At 32.7% G+C, this 21546-nt stretch overlaps 1 protein-coding gene across 4 annotated transcripts in view; it reads right to left on the bottom strand.

The window, feature by feature from the left end:
- Positions 1–2008: 2008 nt before the first annotated feature.
- TUSC3 (tumor suppressor candidate 3) overlaps positions 2009–21546 on the bottom strand; it is a 281955-nt gene continuing 262417 nt past the window's right edge. For 2 of the 4 annotated variants that reach the window (XM_038560234.1, XM_038560232.1), the window contains exons 8-11: positions 16562–16636; positions 12890–12980; positions 8319–8381; positions 2009–3161 (exon numbers count right to left, since the gene is read on the bottom strand). In XM_038560234.1, coding sequence (XP_038416162.1) covers positions 8363–8381; positions 12890–12980; positions 16562–16636 — 185 coding nt within the window. In that variant the 3' untranslated portion in view covers positions 2009–3161; positions 8319–8362. Of the gene's footprint in view, positions 3162–8318; positions 8382–12889; positions 12981–13074; positions 13171–16561; positions 16637–21546 lie in introns of all 4 variants that reach the window. The other 2 variants (XR_005371577.1, XM_038560233.1) reach the window with 2 other exon arrangements.

The following is a 21546-nucleotide window of genomic DNA, read 5'->3' as shown; positions in this document are numbered from 1 at the left end:
CTTTCGAGTGTTTCTGTGGAGTGGAGGAGTCCTCATTCTGCCATTTTCATCATCTATATGTATGCATAATTTTTAATGGAAGTCGACACACCCACATTTGGCTGAATGTGAGCTGATTTTTCTATTATAGTCTGAATGCGTGTTGCTTTCTTAAAACTTTGTAAATACTTAGACTCTTAGTTATATGATAAAAACACTGTATATATTTCAGATATAAGTAGGTAAAGTATAGAAAAATTCATAAATGACATATACTCATGAATTATATAAAGGAATTTTGGGGCTAATATGAACATACTTATACCCTTGTAGTGTGACTACTATGCTTACCTTTATCCCCACTATTAGAAAAAAATGCTATTAGATAAATTATTAGTTGACCCAGTACAGCTTCTTGTATAGTGTGAAAAGCCTCATTTTAATATTTTAAACTGAACATTAATGATCTCTGAGGAACATCGTCTCCAAAAAGTCCATTCAAATATTTTGTTGCTAGATGCTCTAGTTAACATGTTTGTCTTTGTTACCAGTACTTTTTAAAACACACTGTTTACCGTCTTTGATCTCAAAATAATATGTCATGCTTTATTTAGAAATAACTACTCCCTTCATGTACCCTTAGGGAGGTTCTCCTAAATAGCAAGAAAGGGAATACTTGTCAAGCTATATGGCTACAAGATCTAATCTCCCCAAATCACCATGCTTGCTGAACTGTTAATTGACAAGGGATATTACTATATATGCAAAAGAAAATTATACTAAACACACAACACTACTGAGCTTACTCATGTGAATATCTGATGCAAGGAAAAGTATGCTGAGCAAAACGCAACACTTTATTCATCAGATGTTTGAAATTAAACTCCTTTAGATAGAATTTTATGTTAAGATTTTTCCTCTAAGCAGGAAAGCAATTCTTTTTATTCTAACTGGAGACTGTTCAACATATAACCAGTTTTTAAGGGAGTCTTCAATACAGTAAATCCGGTTGAAAGTGACATTGGAGGATACAGCATACCAGATAAGAATTTTTCAATTTAATTTGTTTGACGGTAAAGATAGCCTATTTTACATATATGACTTTCCACATGCTAAATTCTAAAAGCAAGCTACATTTTAACCACTTTTTGTAGTTTTGCCTGTAGCACTTTCCAGTAACAACTTGTCTTGAGGAAGTTTATTTCCCTCTAGAATCACTTCCCTACAGCAACAATAGTCTATAGAAAAATAACAGCTTTCTAGCTATAAAATTCTAAAAAAAATTGTTTTTGTAGTAGGCATATAACTTAATATTGAGAGGAAATTACATAATATAGGCTACAAAACTTTTACTAACTTGGGATAGGGAAGTTCTCCTTACCTTGGTCATTGTCTGACTTTGGTCATGACTGAACACTACATTAAAGCTTTATAGACAGACTAGATGTATGTTGTTTAATAACAATTTGAGCCTTAAAGGGACAAACAAAAATAATTATAAAGATGTGTTTACATGTAAAATTTGGTCTCAGACTCCAATTGTAATGTCCATTTGGAATGAACCTTAGAAAATGTAAAAATACTCAATGGATTTAGATTTACAGGTCAAGTGCTACTGAGGGACAGGCATTAAACAAATGATCATGATCACTTAATGCTTTTCCATAAATGCCATCCAAGTACTAAATTTATCAAACTTTGAACAGAAAGTAGGGGCCTTAATGTGCTTTTAAATAACAGATTTGGGAATATGTCATAAGGTGTACAGAGTTCTGAATTATGCAATTTTCACTGAATATCATGTTTTGACAAGATAACTTATTGCTAGCACACATATTGCCCTGGAATTTAGTTTCATGTGCCCCTCTAGGTTTTTATATTTCCCATTCTTAATTAAATTTCATAAAGGTATGAAATAAGTAAATTCAGTAGATGTATACTTGGTTCCTATTTGAGACTGTACACCTAAAACTCCTAAGTTCTCCATATTCTATTATTTAGATCTTAATGAAAATCAGATAACAAAACCTTAAAAGGAAAAAGAAAGTTTATTGAATTAAATTTTTTCTAAATTCTTCTAAATTCTAAAGTTTATTGAACTAAATGTGTTTTCAAATTCTTCCTTAGCACCACAGAAAATAAAAATTCAGGTTTGAGAGTCTGAAGGCCCAGCTATAAGCTCTATTTTTCTGTTCTTTTTGGCTTTTAGCTCTCATACTTCTAGAAGTCAGACAAAATTTATATTTCCTGTCTAATTTACAGGATTATTGTAAAGAAAAAAAATAACATATTAAAAAGTGCTTTTTAAACTTAAAGAGGATAAACAAACAGAATACTGATTAGACTCTCATAATTTAGTTTTTGAGAAAGCTTCATGAAGTCACTCATATAGGGTATTAATATTAGGGAATGATGTTTTGATGGCAAACTTTTTCCATATAACATATGGGGGAATGGCCATCCTGGATTAGTTTTACAGTTACAAGTCTGGATTCCTGGGTGACCCTACTAAAGTTAGAGAGGAATTAAAATCTTCTGGTATGTTGCTTCCATCACCTGATGGCTTCAAGCTTATTGATTTAGTCCTGTTTGCTTTAAAATTTACAACCTGGGAAAAACCTCCATTTCCCAGGTTAGGCTTCCAAGTTGTAGGCACTATTCATACAGCTCCCTCTTTATTTAATTGTGATTAATAAGAACAAAACATTTGTAACCATACACACATCCTTTATACTGAAATGACAATGAGTATATTTTTCAGTATGTGACATATTTTCATGCATATACCTTATCTCTGTACAACCTTAAGGGTTCTTTAACATATATTTCATAGTTTTCCCTTACTAACATTGTGGTTTTCTTTACTAATGAGTGAACAGTTCTAACACATGAATTCATAATTACATTGTCATTTATTTCAGTCCTATGACATATACTGAATATAATATGCTTGAGAAACTTTGTTCTTTCCAGTGCTAATATGAAATATAACCATCCACTTCTATAAATTAAATTCACTAGGAAAGCTCACATTTAAAAAAAATTATACAAGAATAAGCTAGAATTGTCACAATCAATGTGGAAATGAATTCAAGAAATCAAACTATATCTCAGGAACACTTTATCTTCATGGTAAACATTCACTTTATGCAAATCCCACTTGGCTTCATTTAATTAAAAAGCTGAAAAAGAAAGAAAATCATATGCTGAAAATAAGGAAAACACAATATGCTCTTTATTCATTCTAAATTAGTACATGTAAATATATAAAAATAATATAAGTATATTCATTCATCCCATTCTAATTTTTTATCAGGGCAATTTCTCTGAACTAGTTCCTGGAGTGAGGTCACGCTTATGGTGAGAAGAGGCCAAGAGTGGGAGAGGGCGCTGATAAGAACTAGTACTAGTGATGTTTAAGTTTGGGCAAAATACCCTAGTTCTTTCTGTGAGACACTCTCACTGCTGCTTAGAGCAGTTAAACTTAGAGTTTAACTTATACTGCTTAGAGTAGTTAAACCAGCATTTAAACTGGCAACATAACTAAGAAGAATAAAAACTATGGATTAAAACAAAGATTTGAAGTGGGTCATTTCATTGTCCTAAAAGAAAAATCTTTCTCTTCAATCTATAATTCTTTCATATATATGAAATAACTAAATGCTTGATCTTTTTAATGAAATTTATAGCTGGAATATACTGCATAATCAAAAATGTTTTTTTATAAATCATAAGTGTCATCAGATTCTGAATACACAGATGCTTGTACAGATAGAAATAAAAGGGAGTTATTTTTCTTTACTTCCCTAAGCAAAGTTTTAATCTGAACAGAAATATAAGTTGTAAAATGGTAAGTCAATTTAAATAACATTTACTAAGTTTCTGTTTGATATTTGTACGTTTTTCTAACACGTGGCAAGGTTTTCTTTTTTTGCTTTGTCTTTTTTTGTCTTGACAATATAACTTTGCAGGACAACCAGAGACAAACCATGTTTTAACCAAATATTAAAACATAAATGAAATTAATGGTTGCTATATTTGGAAAGCTATCATATAGTTGGAAAACTAGTAAGTTTTGTAATATCTGGATGTTTAAATCCTAATATCCTAGGAATATATTTCTTCGTCTTTCTGAACCTCGGTTTCCTCATTAGTGAAAAGAAAATTTGTTTGGCTGATCTCCAAAATTCTTTCTAGTCCTCATATTTATCAACCTAGTGACTCTAGTGAAACTATGTGGCTAAAAGTAAACACATTTTTACATTTATATATATATATATTAATATATATAAGACATTACATAAAATATGTAATAAATACTTAAACTGTTATGTAATATAAAGTAAAAAAGCTATACAAACTAAAATAAGCACTCCTTTTCTGAGGAATTATTAAAGGCTAGAAATTATGTGCTGATGCCTCAGTACAACAACACCTTGCTTGTATTTTTTCAAAATAATAAGTTATGACTGAGGTCCTGCAAGAGTAACCATCTTCATGAAGAAGAGTATCAGCCGGGAAACTTTCTCGGAGCAGTAGGCAGTGGCTGCTATTCAATCCACATAATCCCTCACACTGATGGCAGTGCACGGAGATGTGTCTGTCCTTTGTAGATGAATTCTTTGACATTTTCTGCCTTTAATTTTAGCTTCCCCTAAAGATTAAGTTAACTGAAGAATGAAGGCTAATGATAAAAAGAAGACTTGATCATAACATACTTAAAACTTAAGGTTGAAAAAATTATAACTTAAACAGAACTTAGAGGGTTTACTAATTTACTTGTTTTTGAACAAGTGGTCTGAACATTTATAGCTGTGGTGCACTAAAGGTCACCTTTTATCATTATGAAAATATTATGCCATATAAGCAAAAAACTGTAATCTGACCCTTATGATCATTTTATGCTTCCTAATTTTTCGGACCTAGAAAAGTAAAACATATTCTATGATTTTTAGATGTTGTAAAATTCACAAAATAAAAGGATCTCTGTATCTTCTTAATACTAAATTAAGAATCCTCAGTTACCACACTATTGGTTCACACTAGGGATTTTTCCCAAACTAAAATACTTTTTAAAGAGCTGTTAAAACGATCCTTTTTTTTATATTGTATTATGCAAAGACAAATATATATTTTATATTGAACTGATCCTATTGTCTAACAATACAGGGTAAGATTAGCAGACTACTTCCTGTTCTTTTATATTTAAAATCTTTTTCATAAAAAGTTATAAACTTTATGAGTATTTGTTTAAGACATGGAAAGATTGAAGTGTGTCAAAAATGTTTTGTTAAAAATCTTTCTTAGAAAAGCATAAACTATTATTCCCTAGGTAATCATTTAATATTAATATTAAACATCCAAGGTATATTCCAGTATGAATGTTTTATATGGATTTCATCACTCAAGAGATTAGTCCCTCATTCCTATCTGTCAGGTTCTGACAAGTTTTCTTTTCACATTTACCTGTCTAGTAATTTTGATGTATAATGTAACAGTTCTCCTATATTTATATTTCTAATAATGCTTGGATACTATCTTTCCTGGTAATACTTATTGTAAAAATGTATAAAAAGACTTTTATAACATGAAAACTGTTTAATACCAAAACCAAACAAATATACTCCTCTGGAAGTATAAGCACACTGGAATGTGCTTTAATGTGGTGGCTAGGTTCCTCAGAGAGGGAGCAGCTGCCCTGGGTACCATCATCAGCTTCTACCTGGGCTCCCCTCCACCCTCCATAATGAATGATTCTTTTCACAGGTCACGGTAGCCTGTAGGTGTGTAACACTGACTACTATGACCAGTTTATTTTGAAGTGAATGCATGTATGGTTGACTGACTCAAGTAGCAACAGAAGATGGAGGCTACATTGCAAGGCTAGAGAATTATACACAGAAAGATTAGATAGCAGGGTAGAACCAGCATGAGTATGCTCCAGAAACTCCCCCTTTTATCTAGCTTAAAAGGATGCAACTATTCCCTTTATTCTGTAATTTGATTATTGCCTAAAGTACATCAGAAATGCAGCGGGGCATTGTGTATATAAAGAAGGAATGGGAGGAAGATCTTCAAACACTTCCAAGTTTGGCTCTTTCTTAATTACTCCCACACACTAGCAAACATTCAGGATTTACATAAAAATGTAGCCCTTGACTCGTGGAGAAGTGATATTCCAAAAGTTTATAGCAAGGTTATTATGTGAAATTCCAAGTAAGTCTTTCTAGAGAAACATTATTTAAAATGGTGGTTATTTTCTCAAATTTGAGCCAAAAAATGTGTGTCTCAATCAGTATTCAGCAAAGATATATGGCCCACCTATTATGTACAAGAATATCATGTAGAGAAGAGTGTTGTAAGACAATGACTGAAAGTCATGGTGATTGTTTCTTTCCTAGAGGAGAGTAAGACTTGGACACAATTAAGTATAACACAGGTATACTTGATATGATGGCAGGTTGAAGTGTTAGAGGAACACAAGCAAACAAAGCAAAACTGACTTTGAAAACAAGTTAAATGAAGGGATAGTAGCATAGGCTACAGGAGCTGAGTGAAGAAAGATGCCAAAGAACAAAAATAACATGTATAATATGGGGAGTATGTTCAGTATGAGGAGTCCATACACTTTCTGTAAAAGGCCGTGAAGTGAATACACACTGTGGGCTGTAAGTCTCTGTTGAAACCACTTAACTAAGCTATTGTAGAATGAGAAGAGACTTTTGGATTTGATGACTGGAGACAATACCATACATAAAGCATGTTTATTCTTTTTTCTTCCTGTGATATAGCTACATAGGCATATTATAGTGTCTTACATTTTGTTTTTACTTATCTTAAACTAATTATCTGTTGGTGTTTTTTAAAAAGTGTCTACACAGTGCTCTTACATGAATGAATTCTGTCCAGTTGGGAGCTGGTTAAATTCTCTGAGCTCTTCAGATGGACAGACTTTTCTTGTGTACTGTACTTACTTCCTATTCTCAGCCTGGGGAAGAGTCAGAGAGACCTGATGGTAACATGACACTGTCATACAGAAATCATTTACTGAATTGCTCAGTATTGAAAACAAAGTATGGAAGGAAAGAAAAGCCTTGCTCCTTTACTTAGAGCATGGATCGTCCACTAGTTGAATTTTCACTCCTGTTCAATTGACCTTGCAGTTAGCAGAACTCAATGACTCACTGTTCTTAGGGTTTTCTAAACCTTTACTTTATATTCATAAATGTTCAAAGGGGGTGCAAGAGAGAAGTACATTACGGCTGTTAGCCGGGCCTCTTTTCTTTAGCCTGATTCTCTGTTTTGTATAAAAGATTACTGAACCCAGAAAAATTTTCAAGTCTGAAGTAAACAATCTAAAAAGGCCTAAAGAAATTGAGGACTTCATTAGGAGAAGGGAACAAGATCTTTGGGTATGGAAATCTTTTCGTTTCTATGGTTGCACAGGGCAACAGCTGTCAAGTCTCACTACTGCTAAGGTCACTTCTCCACAGCCTAACCTGAGAGAGACTTAGTAACAGCTTTCATTGTATGGTTATTAATAACTAGGCATGATCAGGAAGGTGGCTACTATCTGGGGAAAAAAAAGAATAAAAAGGAGCTGCCTATACTTTTTCTGTTTTCAATGGGTTGCTGAATGCTGGAGTTTCTGTCAGAGTAAAGTTGCATTTTCAAGACGGAACTCACCCTCTAGAACTATCTTTGTGTATATCTGCTCAGGCTAATGTGCTGTGAGGTTGGAGGGGTTGAATGAGCAGTATAAAATGTAAAAGAAAAACAAAGAACAATTCTCTACAGAAATTATTTTGGATTTATACAGAGGTTCCTGGTATCTATTTCAAAAATGATCAAATGTTGATTAAAAAAATCTTAACATATACTTAAAAGACTTGTATTTTGTTTTATTATCTTGAAAACTAAAATTTATACTGTTTGTTAGTGGAAAGAGAGATGTGACTACATTTGTCCTAGGAAGAATTAAATGCATTTCTGTCATTTGTCTTAGTTCTGCTTTCTTTCCTAAAGAAATGACATAAGTAAATAATGAAATTACATTTTTTTGGAGGGCATATGCATATATGGGGATATTTTTAAAAACTAGTTTGTCAAGTGGTTAATTCCATGGATCAAAGTCTATTGCTTAACGTTTGTATCTGAGGGCTTATCTCTAAAGCAAAGCACAACAGCCTAAGACTGGAATGTAGATTCTCACAATTAAAAGTTATCTTACATCTGTAAAGCAATAGTTTGCTACAACTTGTCTTACATATGAGAGAAATATTATGTCTTTATTTGAAAGATGAGGAAAACTGAGGCTCAGAGAAGATTAAAAGACTTGCCTGAGGTTATAGTTTTAAAGTGCCATGGTCCAAATCACATCTTCTCACTCAAAGTCCAGATCACTTTCCAATACACCACAGTGAAATACAACAATATGGAAAAAATAGTCCTTAAGATTCAATTTCCATTTGCAAAATATTATTACAAGATTTAGCACTATATTCCTTATCTAGATAAGATAGGGGCCAGACAATGGTGCCTTTAGAGCATTCCAGCTCTTCTCCGAATCCTCTCTAAATCTTCGGTCCTTTATGTCATTCTTCAAAGCTGGAACTCAGCAGGAGAAAGACAATCCCAGTGAAATTCTTATCAGTGATATGTACTGTGGGTTGATTACCACATCATTTTGATATTATTTTTCTATTTGTACAGCTCAAGATTATATTTAATATTTTTTCTACAGATGAAAGATCTACATGTAAGATATAGAAATGAGTAGGAGATCACTATACTGTATACCCTGGGATTTTTTTTCTCTTTTGCCTTATTATGCTTATTCACTATCATACTCTTCTTAAAACTCATATGAATGTCTCTCATTCTTAGCTATTATTCTGTACTTTCCATTACTGAATGTCATTCCATTTTTCATTATCTCAAAATAGCCAAGGACATCAAGAATCACAGAAATTTTTTAAGACAATAGAAGATAGTTTCTATGTCCATTATCAGCTTAATTAAAAAATATTTTTATTATTTGATGCCAGTTAAGAATCAATCTGAGTTTGCATCTTTATAGCTCAGGTTTCTGAAATAATTATCTTTCCATACACCACACATCACTTTAGGTGTGTGGAGTAACCTGACAACTCCATGAGGTGTCATGTGACGTGAATTCCATCTTCTGGAGTTGTACAATGTGGCAACCAGTACTCTTCTTTTCATTGTTTCTATCCTAATGGTTCCTGTTGCATTTAGATAATAAATAAAAAATGTTTTTGAGTTAAATAGTCAATTAATATGATGAGCACCTACTATGTGCACAGCACGTTGGAGATACAAAAAGGACTCTTCTCTAAAATGCCTCAAAATATTACAGAATGAAAATGACTTTTTTTTTTGAAAATGACTTTAATACGTAAATAGTTATGTATGAATATTTAATGAACAACGTAATGAAGTAAAGTGCAAAACAAAAATGTAATGAGGTGCTAAAGTTGAAGGGCTTGTACAGGTAAGAAGTGGGTGAAGAAAATATCTATTGAGAACCCACTACATTTCAGGCATTACAAATTGATCATATAATTTATCCCCACAAAATTCTGAGATAGGTGTTATACCAAGTTTACAAATCAAGAAAGCAGCTCAACAAAGCTAAATATCTTGGCAAAAGACAGAGAAATAATGTGAGACAAATAACAATTTGAGCCTGTCTCCAAATCTACAAAAAAACTAAAAGTTTTCAAAGTGAAGTGAAATGAGATCCAGAACTTAACTCCAAGTCCCAAAGTTAGTGAAGAGAGGATCTGAGATTTAAACTCAGATTTCTTAATTACAAAATTATATGCTGAACATGAATTCTGCTCTTCTGATTGTAAATATTTTTCCATCCGGCTACTCTATCTCGCTAAGACAACTAAAGAGTTTTGTAAACAGAAAGCAAAGTGATAGAATTAAAAGAGAATGTTTCATGTCATTTGGATCAGAAGTACTTTCATAAAATTCTTTTGAATTTTTGTAGGTCAAACTGCATCAGAAGAAAATAATGGGAAATTACCTATAAGTGAAGCCTATTATATATCACTACTAGCTCTTCACTTTTCTTTGAAAATCGAATGAGCCTAAAGTTAGTCTTTATTTAATATACAAAATGAATGCAGTATACCACTCTAATAAAATTTTTTTTGAACTATGGCTCAGATGGTAATTAGACCAAATTCTTAATAATCGTGATATTTCACTGGTAGTTTCAAGGGACTCAGGAGCCCAATTAAGTTCATCAAAAGGTTCAGGGAAAATCTGTTCTTCACTCAACTGAATCATGCAAATATAAAAGTTACTTAATCTTCAGTGTAAAGAAAATCTTACTTAGAAAAACATATGTAAATATTTCAAACTCATTTATATTTAATCTGAATTAATAATAAGCATCTAACATTTACTGAGTAATTAATACTATGTGCTATTTACCATGTACTTGGCAATGTGTTAAGTAATTTACATGCATTTTCTCATGTCATCCTTACAATAGTCAAATGAAGTATGTAAATTTTTTTTTCCATTTACAAATGAGAAAATCAGAATGTAGAAGAGTCAAGTAACTTGTTCAAGGTCACACAGTTAGTAACAGATCAGTATAAAATTGCTGATATGGGACATTTAAAGTACTACTTGGCTCCCAAGATTGAGGATGAAGAAGGATCTTAGGTATTATTCTTAAAATCCAAGAAAATAAAATTAAGCTCTTTAAGAACTGCTTCTGAGATGCCAACATGTACTTAAGTTTCTTCTGTCATCAAATTTGTACCTCTGAGTACATGTGTTGATATTTTCTGTAAATAACCTATTTTTTTCCTTCATTCTTTACAATTTGTTTAAAGAATAAAGTCAAATCTGGTCTTGTTAAATGTTTTTTTTTTTTTTTTTTCAGATCAGGTGTTTAAATCCACCAAGTCTGCTTATTGAAACCTAAAAGAATCTGGGAGAAGTCAATGACAACATGAAACCTACTGGTACTGTAGAAAAAACACTCTTATGACTAAAATATGAGAGAGATTTAAGGAGATAGGATAAATATTTCAAGCGGACTTATCCCTTTCAACAGTTACAAAGATCAACAAAAATAATAGTGTTAAGTACTGAGAAAATATAATGAAGGGCATAAATAAGGCTTTGTGAAGCTTAAGATTAAAAACAAAAAATAAACACATAATGATCCACTGTATAGAAGAAATTAGAAGTTGTAGATTAAACAGAATTCAAAATTATGTAGAATAAATAAGTTAGAACTATGTCTAGGATTACCTTTAAACTACCAGTAGTATTTCTTAGTACAAAAGTTATAATTCACAGAAATTTAAAAGGAAGAAATCGAAGACTATAAGAGGCTAAGGCATTACACTCGAGACAATATTCTGGCATTGGAGCTAAAGTTCTAGGCTAAAGGTGATGTTTAAATTAGTATATGGTGTTATGTTCAAATGTGCATTTGCACTGAGAGGATAGCTCAACAGTTTATCCAAAGTACAGGTATTACCTAAAGTAGGCAGAAGTGGGAAGTTTTTTCGTTCTTTTTAAAGGGAAAAGTGTGTTTGTCTTTGTAGTTCATCTCAAAGTCAAGGGTATATAGCCTTGGTCTTTTGCAAGCCCACTTCAGTGTATGTCTGCTGCAGCTGATTGCATTAAGTTAGCTCTTGGTGCCCAGGGTTAACGGTAGGTAGGGCCTCGCTCTCTATGAAGACAGATGTCCACAGACGTCTTTTCAGAAGTACTTAGGCCAGCATATACCTTCGGGAATATTTTGCATGCTTTTCTTTCCCTAGAACAAAGGAGTCCTATATCTCATCCTCTCATTCCTTACAAACTGCTCTTATCTGAGATGAACAAGGTGGATTTTTTTCTTTTTTCATCAAATACTTTAATGCTTGTGCATTTCAGGGAATACAAACTGCAGTGCTATGTTATGTTCATAACTGGCCAAGCTTCTTACACAGAATAATTCAGTGGGAAGAGAGATCTTTTCCCTCTTTAGCAACATCTCACATTTCTACTCTACTCAGAATTCTGTCTCCCACTCACTTATTACCTCTCTCTTGCTTGCGCTATCACCTTTACTTCTCCAGTGAACTAGTTGGATAGATGTATATTTTTCCCCTGTGCTGTCAGGTTTTTAGGATTTAGCTCAAGATTTATCCAAATCTCTGGCATGTAATCTCTGCAGACCTTTTAGCAACACTTGCTCTTGATGTTTATCATCTATTTCTTACCACATTCACAAGACAACTGATTAAAATTTCTGAGAAAAAAAATAAAAGATCATTCAAAAGGAAAATGATGCAGTCCAATAATAAAAAATGAAACCCCAAGCAGGATCTACCACAACCAGGATAAGTTCAGCATAAATCCATGTGCTAGACTAATTAAGGTAGAAAGCTTGTCAAATGTAAAATTGGTATTTTTTGGGGGGCGAGGGGGGGCACATACTGCTGCCTATATACTGTATTTTTTTAGTTCCAAGAGATGCATTTATGTAAATGTCATGAGAGGAAACACATATCCTATATATACCTGAGGAAGCCAAAGAATTTGAACGTGAAGGATTGGATGGACAGACAAAAGAAAAAAAATTGATGAATTCCACAAAGCTAAAACCCACTGTATTATATGTACATATATAATACATATGTATCTCAAAAATGAAAATAATCTGTCTGGGAACAGGGCCCTTGCTTTATAGGTCCTCTGCAAAGTCTGAGCTAAACACATGGCAGGTGCTCAAAAACTTGCTTAACTGAGTTTAAAATCACTTGGCAAATGAATTAGCTACTTTATATTAGCCTTTAAATATACATTAACCATTGAAATTGTTTAGTTAAAAATAAGAACATTCACATTAGTATAATGATATTACCTATAAGGATAGCCGTGGTATTTGGAACGAAATATTGAAAGTAGAAAACTGAAGAAGAAGACCACCAGGCCTAATCCCACTAGGCAAATTACTAGAAAGAGACAGAAAATGCCATTAGTGTCTAGACAATGCAACCCAAATGCATATGTTTTTTAAATGCATTCAATTAATAACAGTATACTTACATTTTAATAGTTCATGGCACATACAGGCACAACAAACCAGATAATCCAAAATACAATGTATTCATTATTTTCCACATTCTTCTCAATGAAAATGTACTATTTGGGGTATGAAAACAACAAGTGACTGATCTAAGTCTTCTGGTGGTTTTCTTCTCTTACAGAGTTCCTACAAGTACTAAAATGCCTCAGAGGGATCAAAACAAAGCAAAATATATGATAAACCACAAACAAGATTATCAGCCCCTGCCTTATAAAGCATTGGCTATATTAGCCTAGACATTTGCATATAGAATAGTAAATAGAATTTTATTCTTTTCAGATGCCATGCAATATTTACAAAAGAATGTCATTTTAGATTATTGGCTAGATTATTGCTTTGGTTAAAGCCTGTTACTTAGAAATAGTCATCGTAGTGCACAAAAGCTAGGAATAAAACTTTCAGGAATGAAGTAATACGGATTCTGGAGAGCCAAAGAGGCAACCCCCGCCCCCTCCCAAGTAGATACTTGTGTCAAAGTGCTGTTGTCTGTTTTAACAAATGAACAGAAGGCTAATATTAGAGTTGAATGTGCTGTGGTCCAGGTTTTCAGTATCACTTTATCCCAGGCAAGTCAACAAAAGGGAAAATACTTTTTTCTTTTCCTTTGTGTTACAGTTAGGAAGACTTTAAAGTCAAAGAGCAATAAATATATGTAATATATACAATGGAAATATATTTATGTAAACATAGAGTAGTTAAACAAGATTTATTACTATTAGTAAAATACATGCTTATAAAATTAAAATGCTTAAAAATCTGAGCCAATTAAATGCAAATGTTTGGAAATAAAGAAATATATTTAAAGAAATTGAAATTGACTTAAATCTATGCCATAAATAGAAAATAGTGTTAACTTTTAATAAGAAAATCTAAGCACTTAAGAATGAAACATTTGCACAATACTTGTATTCTTCTGTTAGTTTTAGAGAATTCTTATAAAAATACTCAAAATATCTGAAATAATTAGAAGACCAGAGTAAAAAAATGAAACACATTAAGGCACAGGAAAACAAGAAGTTAGCAGTTCAGTATACTTCTAAAATGATATATACTGGAAAAAAAATTCTTCTAGCAGGTCTGAGACTAGGTTTAATTATAATCCTGGAAATTAAGGAGTAGATAAGGTATGACACTGTCAGAAGATGGTCTAGAAATCTGTCAGTTTTCATTCAACTCTGCAGGAATATCATTCTTTCAGTTTTGAGTATAAATTGTTGAAAGTCATAAGTGCTTAACAATATTCAATTGTAGCCTCTCTGACATTTCATTTCAGACAAAGTTCATACAGTTGAACTTCAAATGAATACTGGCAGAAAATAAAGTAAAAGAGCAGGTTGCTGACTATCCCAAAATGAAAAACACCTTTATAAAAATGTGTAGACTATCCAAGTATGACAGACAACCAGGCACTAGATACAACAATAACATCTCTGCTTACAACAATCTTATTAAACCTAGAATTAATTATCTAATGCTTTACATTACCCCTTAACCTATTTGATATCTTTATCAAACACTTTGTCCTTTCCTTTTTTTTTTAATTTTCAGAATCTAAACAAAACACTTTTACTTCTTTGAAGCTCAAAGTACATGATTAAAGAAAACAACAGACCTCCTTGATTCTGTGCAGTGGAACAAAACAGTGATACTCAGGTCCGTGTTTACAGTGGAGGGAGCAGCAGAATCGAGTACTGTGTGAGGGGTTAGTAATTACTGGATGAACCACTGCAGCCCGTACAAGGTAACATACTTGTAAGAAAATGCTATGATGACACAGAATCACTCTGATCTGAGCAATAATAATAGTAGTTGTACTATATATCAAAAAGGAGTAATTGTAAAATATATTTTCCATGTCTCTCTCTTTCTCTCACACTATCCATGAATAAATAATATGACAGTGCTGGGCGCTGGAGTGATATGTAGAGAAATATCTACCAAGAGGAAAGTGATTTTATGAACAATATTACAGTTGATGTAAGATAAAACATTTATGTATATCTTACTATTACTTAAGACAGGATATATAATAATGCATCTGTCTTCATAAACATTATTTGTCAATTCCAAGAGCATCACATTGTTTATTCAAAAGATGTATCATAAAATGATATTCTGTACAATGCTTAACTGAAAGTAATGCATTAGATTATTTTGTAGTTTCTTTACAATAGTGTATAGATCCCACCATGGGAAAACAAAGGACAGATTAAACTGCATATTACATCTAAAATATTTTAACACTTAAGACAACTACTTAGAAATCACTTATTTATATATAGGTCACCATAGCTAATATATTTTTTAAAGATTTTATTTATTCATTAGAGACACACAGAGAGAGAGAGAGAGGCAGAGACATAGGCAGAGGGAGAAGCAGGCTCCATGCAGAGAGCCTGATGTGGGACTCGAACCCGGGTCTCCAGGATCATGCCCTGGACCGAAGGCAGGCGCTAAACCGCTGAGCCACCCAGGGATCCCTATACTTTCAAGAAGAAAGTAAGTCTGGATTTTTATTTTAAACTTCTTAATAAACTGTGTTTCTCAGATACCTACGCTGCTCAAACATAAATTCTGGGCTTAAAAATGTTCCAGAAATGCAAAGCATACTGAGAAAAAATTTAATTATAGGTTTAATCATAAAATTATATAGGAGCTTGATAATTATTATAAAAAGGTCTGTGGCAGGAAGTTTAAGGCCCTCTCTTCATTTCTAACCAATGTTCTTAATGGTAGATTTTTCTCATGTGTTCTTCCCTTGTCTTGCCACAACCTCTTACTTCATAAAAACGAATTATTTTTCTATAACCCCCCTGAAAGGAATAGTCCATCAAAGAATAAAATGTAGTTAACTTGCTTAGAAACAATGCTGGATATTGGTGGAGTTGTAAATCTTGGATACCACTGGAAAAGGCAAAGAGCTTGGAAAAGATACTATTGACAGGTAACTCCTTTTCAACTGTTGATCAAAAGAAGTTTGGAGGTAATTAGAAGGTGTTATATTTCATTGTACAAAACCTATCTGAAAACTATGAGTCCTTGAATGTGTACCTGATTCTTGTAGCATAAGGAACACAGCATTTGCCAATAAAATCTCTGAAGACTGACCACAAACTTTTGTGTCTCCCTGTAGTGTGGACATTACTATGGGGACTACAGCTTCAGTAGACATGAGTCGGAGCACCCCTGACAAGCATTAACAGCTTTCCTTTATATGCAATTCCACAGAAAATCACCCAATTCCATTTTGGAAGAAATCTATTTTTAAGTATTTGTACACCCATGTCCAAGAAACAGAAAAAAGTAAAACAAAAACAAACTGCAACCTTTCTCATATCAGAACATTTCTTTAGAAATTTATGTTTACTAAGGACTTATATATTTCCCATTTTACTTAAATGAATCTTAAGACTAAAGCAAAACTACAAAAATAGCAACCAGACTTACTCCGTCTTTTACCAACATCTCCCTTGGATGTTGCTGCTTCATTTAGAAGAACCATCCCCATGGTGATAGCAGCATCTATAGTAGTTGTCAAGGAAACCGTAGAAATACATGCGAATAAAATCTATTAATTTTTCTGGATCTGAACACAATGTGTTCTGTTCCAGGATGTGAGTAAGTTACAACTGTACACAGAACTAGATATGATTTAACTCTCTCCATCTAACACAAAATTACCATTCTTCATGTATTTGAATATGCCTTAATTTAAATATAAATAACCTGACACTGTGAGATTTTGAAGGTCTAACTCTAAACATTAAGTTTCAGGACTTTCATTTTCTTAGCACATAGGAGTTATATGGATTCCCATAATCAGTTATGCCATTTCACATTATATATGAAGATATGTACTAATTATAGTCACGGGGCAACTTTCATCAGCAATCATAGAAAATCAGAATATATTATTTTTCCCCTCAGGGCTTGTGTGCAAAACTTTTTTTCTTGGCTTCTGTTTCATGTGTTGTTTCATAGATTATCTTGTTTAAATAATATTTATTAAGGTCTGGTATTGTGTCACTTGGAAATTTTTCTTACCAATTATAAGTCTTACAAAAGCAACAAGCACATTATAATAAACCACTCTCACAAATTTAGCAGGATCTTAATTTAGTTAAATTGACATTTTAAGAATGAACACACAAATCTGTACTTAATGTCTGCTTGTGGCAGGATGAATATATATATATTTTAAAGATTTTATTTATTCACGAGAGAGACAGAGAAGCAGAGACACAGGCAGAAGGAGAAGCAGGCTCCCTCCAGGGAGCCTGACACAGGACTAGACCCCAGGACCCCAGGATCGCGACCTGTGCCAAAGGCAGTCGCTTAACCACTGAGCCACCCAGGTGCCCCTGGATGAATATATTCATATCATACTGAAAGATGCCAGAGATTAAGAAAATGATAGGAGCTTTCCCTTTTATAAGAACATTCTTTGCCATGGTATTAAAACATGTTTGACATAGACGAACTCATCAATTCTGGAAACATATTCATTATGTATTCTGCCCAAATAACTAATGGATTTAAAAAAATAAAGATAAAACTAAAATAATTTTAGCCCAGAAATTCCTCAGTTTGTTCACTTTTATTGTCTCCTTTTATTCATATCTACTGCTATATATGTACAATCACCATCAGCAAGCCTGCTGTACAGATATATCCAAGTGTCTTCTATTATTCCAAACAGTGAAAGCTCAAAAAGAATTTTATCTGGATACATCTATACAATTAAGTGAAGGTCAGGGAAAATTCTGCAGAGTAAATACTTCCACTCTATTTTCATAACCATTATATCAAAGTATTGATAATTATAAAATAATTGAGTCTTTCATGACCATATTATCCAACTTCTGGAAAACAATAAATGCCTGACTTCTCCAGTTAGATATTTATGCTTATAATAACCTCTTTCTATAAAAATGGTTTTCAAACTATTCTATTTAGCAATCCCTTATGGAATCCTTCCTGGAGAAAACCAACCAACTAACCAACCTTGATTAGAAGCCTACTGCATAGAAGAGAAAAGCCACTGTGCAATACCAGCCTCTCTCACTCCACATTTTCAAACCAAGACCAATACACATATATACCATATACTACCACTGAACTTTTAGGGGTTGATCATACATAGTTTGAGAACCACTGAAATCTGGGTAATTACTTGAGTTCCTTGACTTTCAGTCATGTCACAATGGCCTGAAAAGGGTAGTGTAAGAGAACAAATATTTCATTTTACCAGTATGGTAGTCTGTGGACTTAAGATTCATTCTTAGAATGTTTTGGACAATCCACCCATATAAATTCCCTTGAGTCTAGAGTCTTAGGACTATGCTTATAATAAAGTGATAGAAAAAAAAAATAAAAGCTCCTATCGCTCAAACTGTTGCTATGCAGGGCATTTCTATTGCTTAGCTCATTGGAACAAACTACTCTGACTGTATACGTCCTTAATAAGAATTTAAATTAGGCTTCCCTTTCATATTTCTCCAGTTACATCTATCCTAAGTCCAGAAATAACAAAGCTAAAACCACCAAATCAATAAATAGTATAAGTTTATTGGGAGTGTAAGAACAGTTCTTAAACTATGAGTCCCCAAATTCAAGGACTAATATAAAGATCAGGGACATAAAGTTACACAATGGCTTGTAAGTAAAAATGAAGAAACTGCTGACCTTTACAATGATTGGTTATTACGATGGGGATTTCATGACAGCAGGGGATTGGTTACAAGTGATTATCTCTCACACCATTTTTAGGAAGATGACTTAAGCTTCCCTTATGATTATCAGAGTCATTTATAAGAAATACCCAAGTTTCTCTTCTATTCATGAAAAGGTTTAGTCTTGTTTATGTAGCTTTAGTGATTTTGTATGCTCAGGGAATTACGTCTGGTTTCTAAGCTGCATTTCATCTTAACATTTTTTATTATATTCAAGTATAAATTTTAATCTACACATTTAAATACATATATTTGATCTGAAAATTCATACAGAATTCCAGGTTATTTTAACTCTAAAAAATACTTTTTGCCAATATTAAAAATATAAATAACCTTTTAAGATGATTTTATATAGATGTTGTAGGTAAAATAAATACTTATCAATTCCAAGCAACATAGCTTCTGAAATTCCACTAATAAAATCATGGGGAAAATGGCACTATTTCTATTCCTGGGGAAAATAAGTTTTACAAAATTAAATGCTTAAAAATTTTAATAAAAATATAGCCATATGTAAAAATATTTTCAGGATAAAATTTTATACAGACACAAACACCCATGGGCACATAGATATGTGTTATAAACACAACCATATACAGAATCTCAAGAAAAAGTATGTTTTATTAGGCAAAAAATATTAGATATTAACTGTAGTCACATAAGTATAACTTATCCCTATTAAAAGATATACTTTTTTTACTATTTCTTTTACTATTTTTCCTCTGCAAATAGTTAATTACAATGGAAAACTATGTGACCAACATGCTTCTCATTTGAATTGTTTTTGAATTTCACACAAATTCAGTTTGTGACAGAAAATTATAGGATTTTCATAAGCATAAACCACATTTTATTGTTTTATTTTGCTGATGAACAATTTTTTTCCAAATGTTTGCTATTATAAATATTCTTACAGGGATATCTGTTTACATGTATATGTGCAATATTTTCTGTAAGATCTACACTTAGAGATGGAGTTTTTTTACAGGGGGCATAAGTATATTTTTAAGTTTACTAATGTATAATCATATTGTATTTTTCTTTTATTTCACCAACAGTATTGCCAAACTATTGATTTTATCAAACTGATGAGTAAGAATCTGTATTAATAGGCTAAGCATCTTTTCTTGTTTAATCTTTTGTATATTGCTCATTTTTTTGCCCATATTCCTATAAATCTTTTCCCCATATTTGTATTTTTCTTAAGTTAATTTGTAGGATACTTCCTTTTTCTGGACGTGAATTGACTGAAGTGTTGCATTTGGATTCTTCCTTGATGTGTTCTTGTGTATAAGTATCCCTGTATTTAATACTAGTAGCCAACATTTATTTACCCCAACTATGTGCAGGCAACTGAGCTAAGCACTGTACATGGATTCTTCTCATTAAGCTTTGTAATAGTGCTATGAGGTGGGTGCTGTTTTAGTCTTACTTATAAATTGGGATGATGAAACTTATAGAGATTAATAATTGGAGCAACCTGTTAAGTAGTGCTGGAGCCAGAATTCAAACCAAGGCTATTTGAGGCAATGCCCATTTGCTCTTAACTACAATGCAACAGAAGTTCTCTTTTTTTCCTTTTATATATTAAAAAAAACTTAATATGGTTGACATGTTATGTAAATTCAAGGGGTACATGTTAATTTGATAGTTATACATTGTAATTTGATTGCCATTGTATCAATAATTATCACTTCTGTTACATTACATAATTATCCCTTTCTTAAAGGTTGAAATAATTAAGTTCTAAACTCTCGGCAAATTTGATTACAGTACAATATTGTTGTCTATATTCATTTCACTGTGTATTAATTCTTTATGGCTTATTTATCACCCATTGCTAAATTTGTACCCTTAACTCTCTTATTACCCTACTTCCAATCCTGTGGTAACCACCATTTTACTGTTTTGACAAGTTTGGCTTTTTAAAATTCTGTCTAGAAGTGATATCATAATCATAAAATAGTTGTCTTTCTTTGATCTCATTTAGCATATTGTGCTCAAATTCCATCCAGACTGTTGCAAACAGTAAGATGTCCCACTTTTTCATAGCTTAACAATATTTTAACCCATTTATGTACCAACAGACACTTAGGTTGTATCCATGTCTGGCTATTCTAAATATTGCTGCAGTAAAAACAGGGGTGCATGTATCTATCTAACAATGATTTTGGACACATACCCAGAAGTGCAACTGCTGAATTATATGGTAGTTTTATTTTTAATTTGTTTAAGATTTTATTTATTTATTTATTCATTCATTCATTCATTCATTCATTCATTCATTCATTCATGAGAGGTTAGATTCAGAGAGAGAGAGAGAGAGGCAGAGACAGAGGCAGAAGGAGAAGCAGGCTCCATGCAGGGAGCCCAATGCAGGACTCGATCCCGGGTCTCCAGAATCACACCCGGGGCCGAAGGTGGCGCTACACTGCTGAGCCACCCAGGGATCCCCCTATTTTTAAGTTTTTGATGCAACTCCATACTGTTTTTCCATAGCGGCCGCACCAGTTTACATTCCCATCAACAGAACACAAGGGTTCTGTTTTCTCTACAGCCTTGCCAACATTTACTTATCTTTTTGTCACAAATTCTAACAAGACTGAGGTGATATTTCAAGGTGGTTTTGATTTGCATTTCTTGGTGATTAATGATGCTGAGCATCTTTTAATGTATCTGTTGCCTATTTGCATGTCTTTT

The sequence above is a fragment of the Canis lupus genome, chromosome 16 (assembly GCF_011100685.1).
Source record: "Canis lupus familiaris isolate Mischka breed German Shepherd chromosome 16, alternate assembly UU_Cfam_GSD_1.0, whole genome shotgun sequence".
Taxonomy (NCBI): domain Eukaryota; kingdom Metazoa; phylum Chordata; class Mammalia; order Carnivora; family Canidae; genus Canis; species Canis lupus.
Note: the sequence above shows the minus strand (reverse complement) of the source record. Positions and strands in the feature narration are given on the sequence as shown.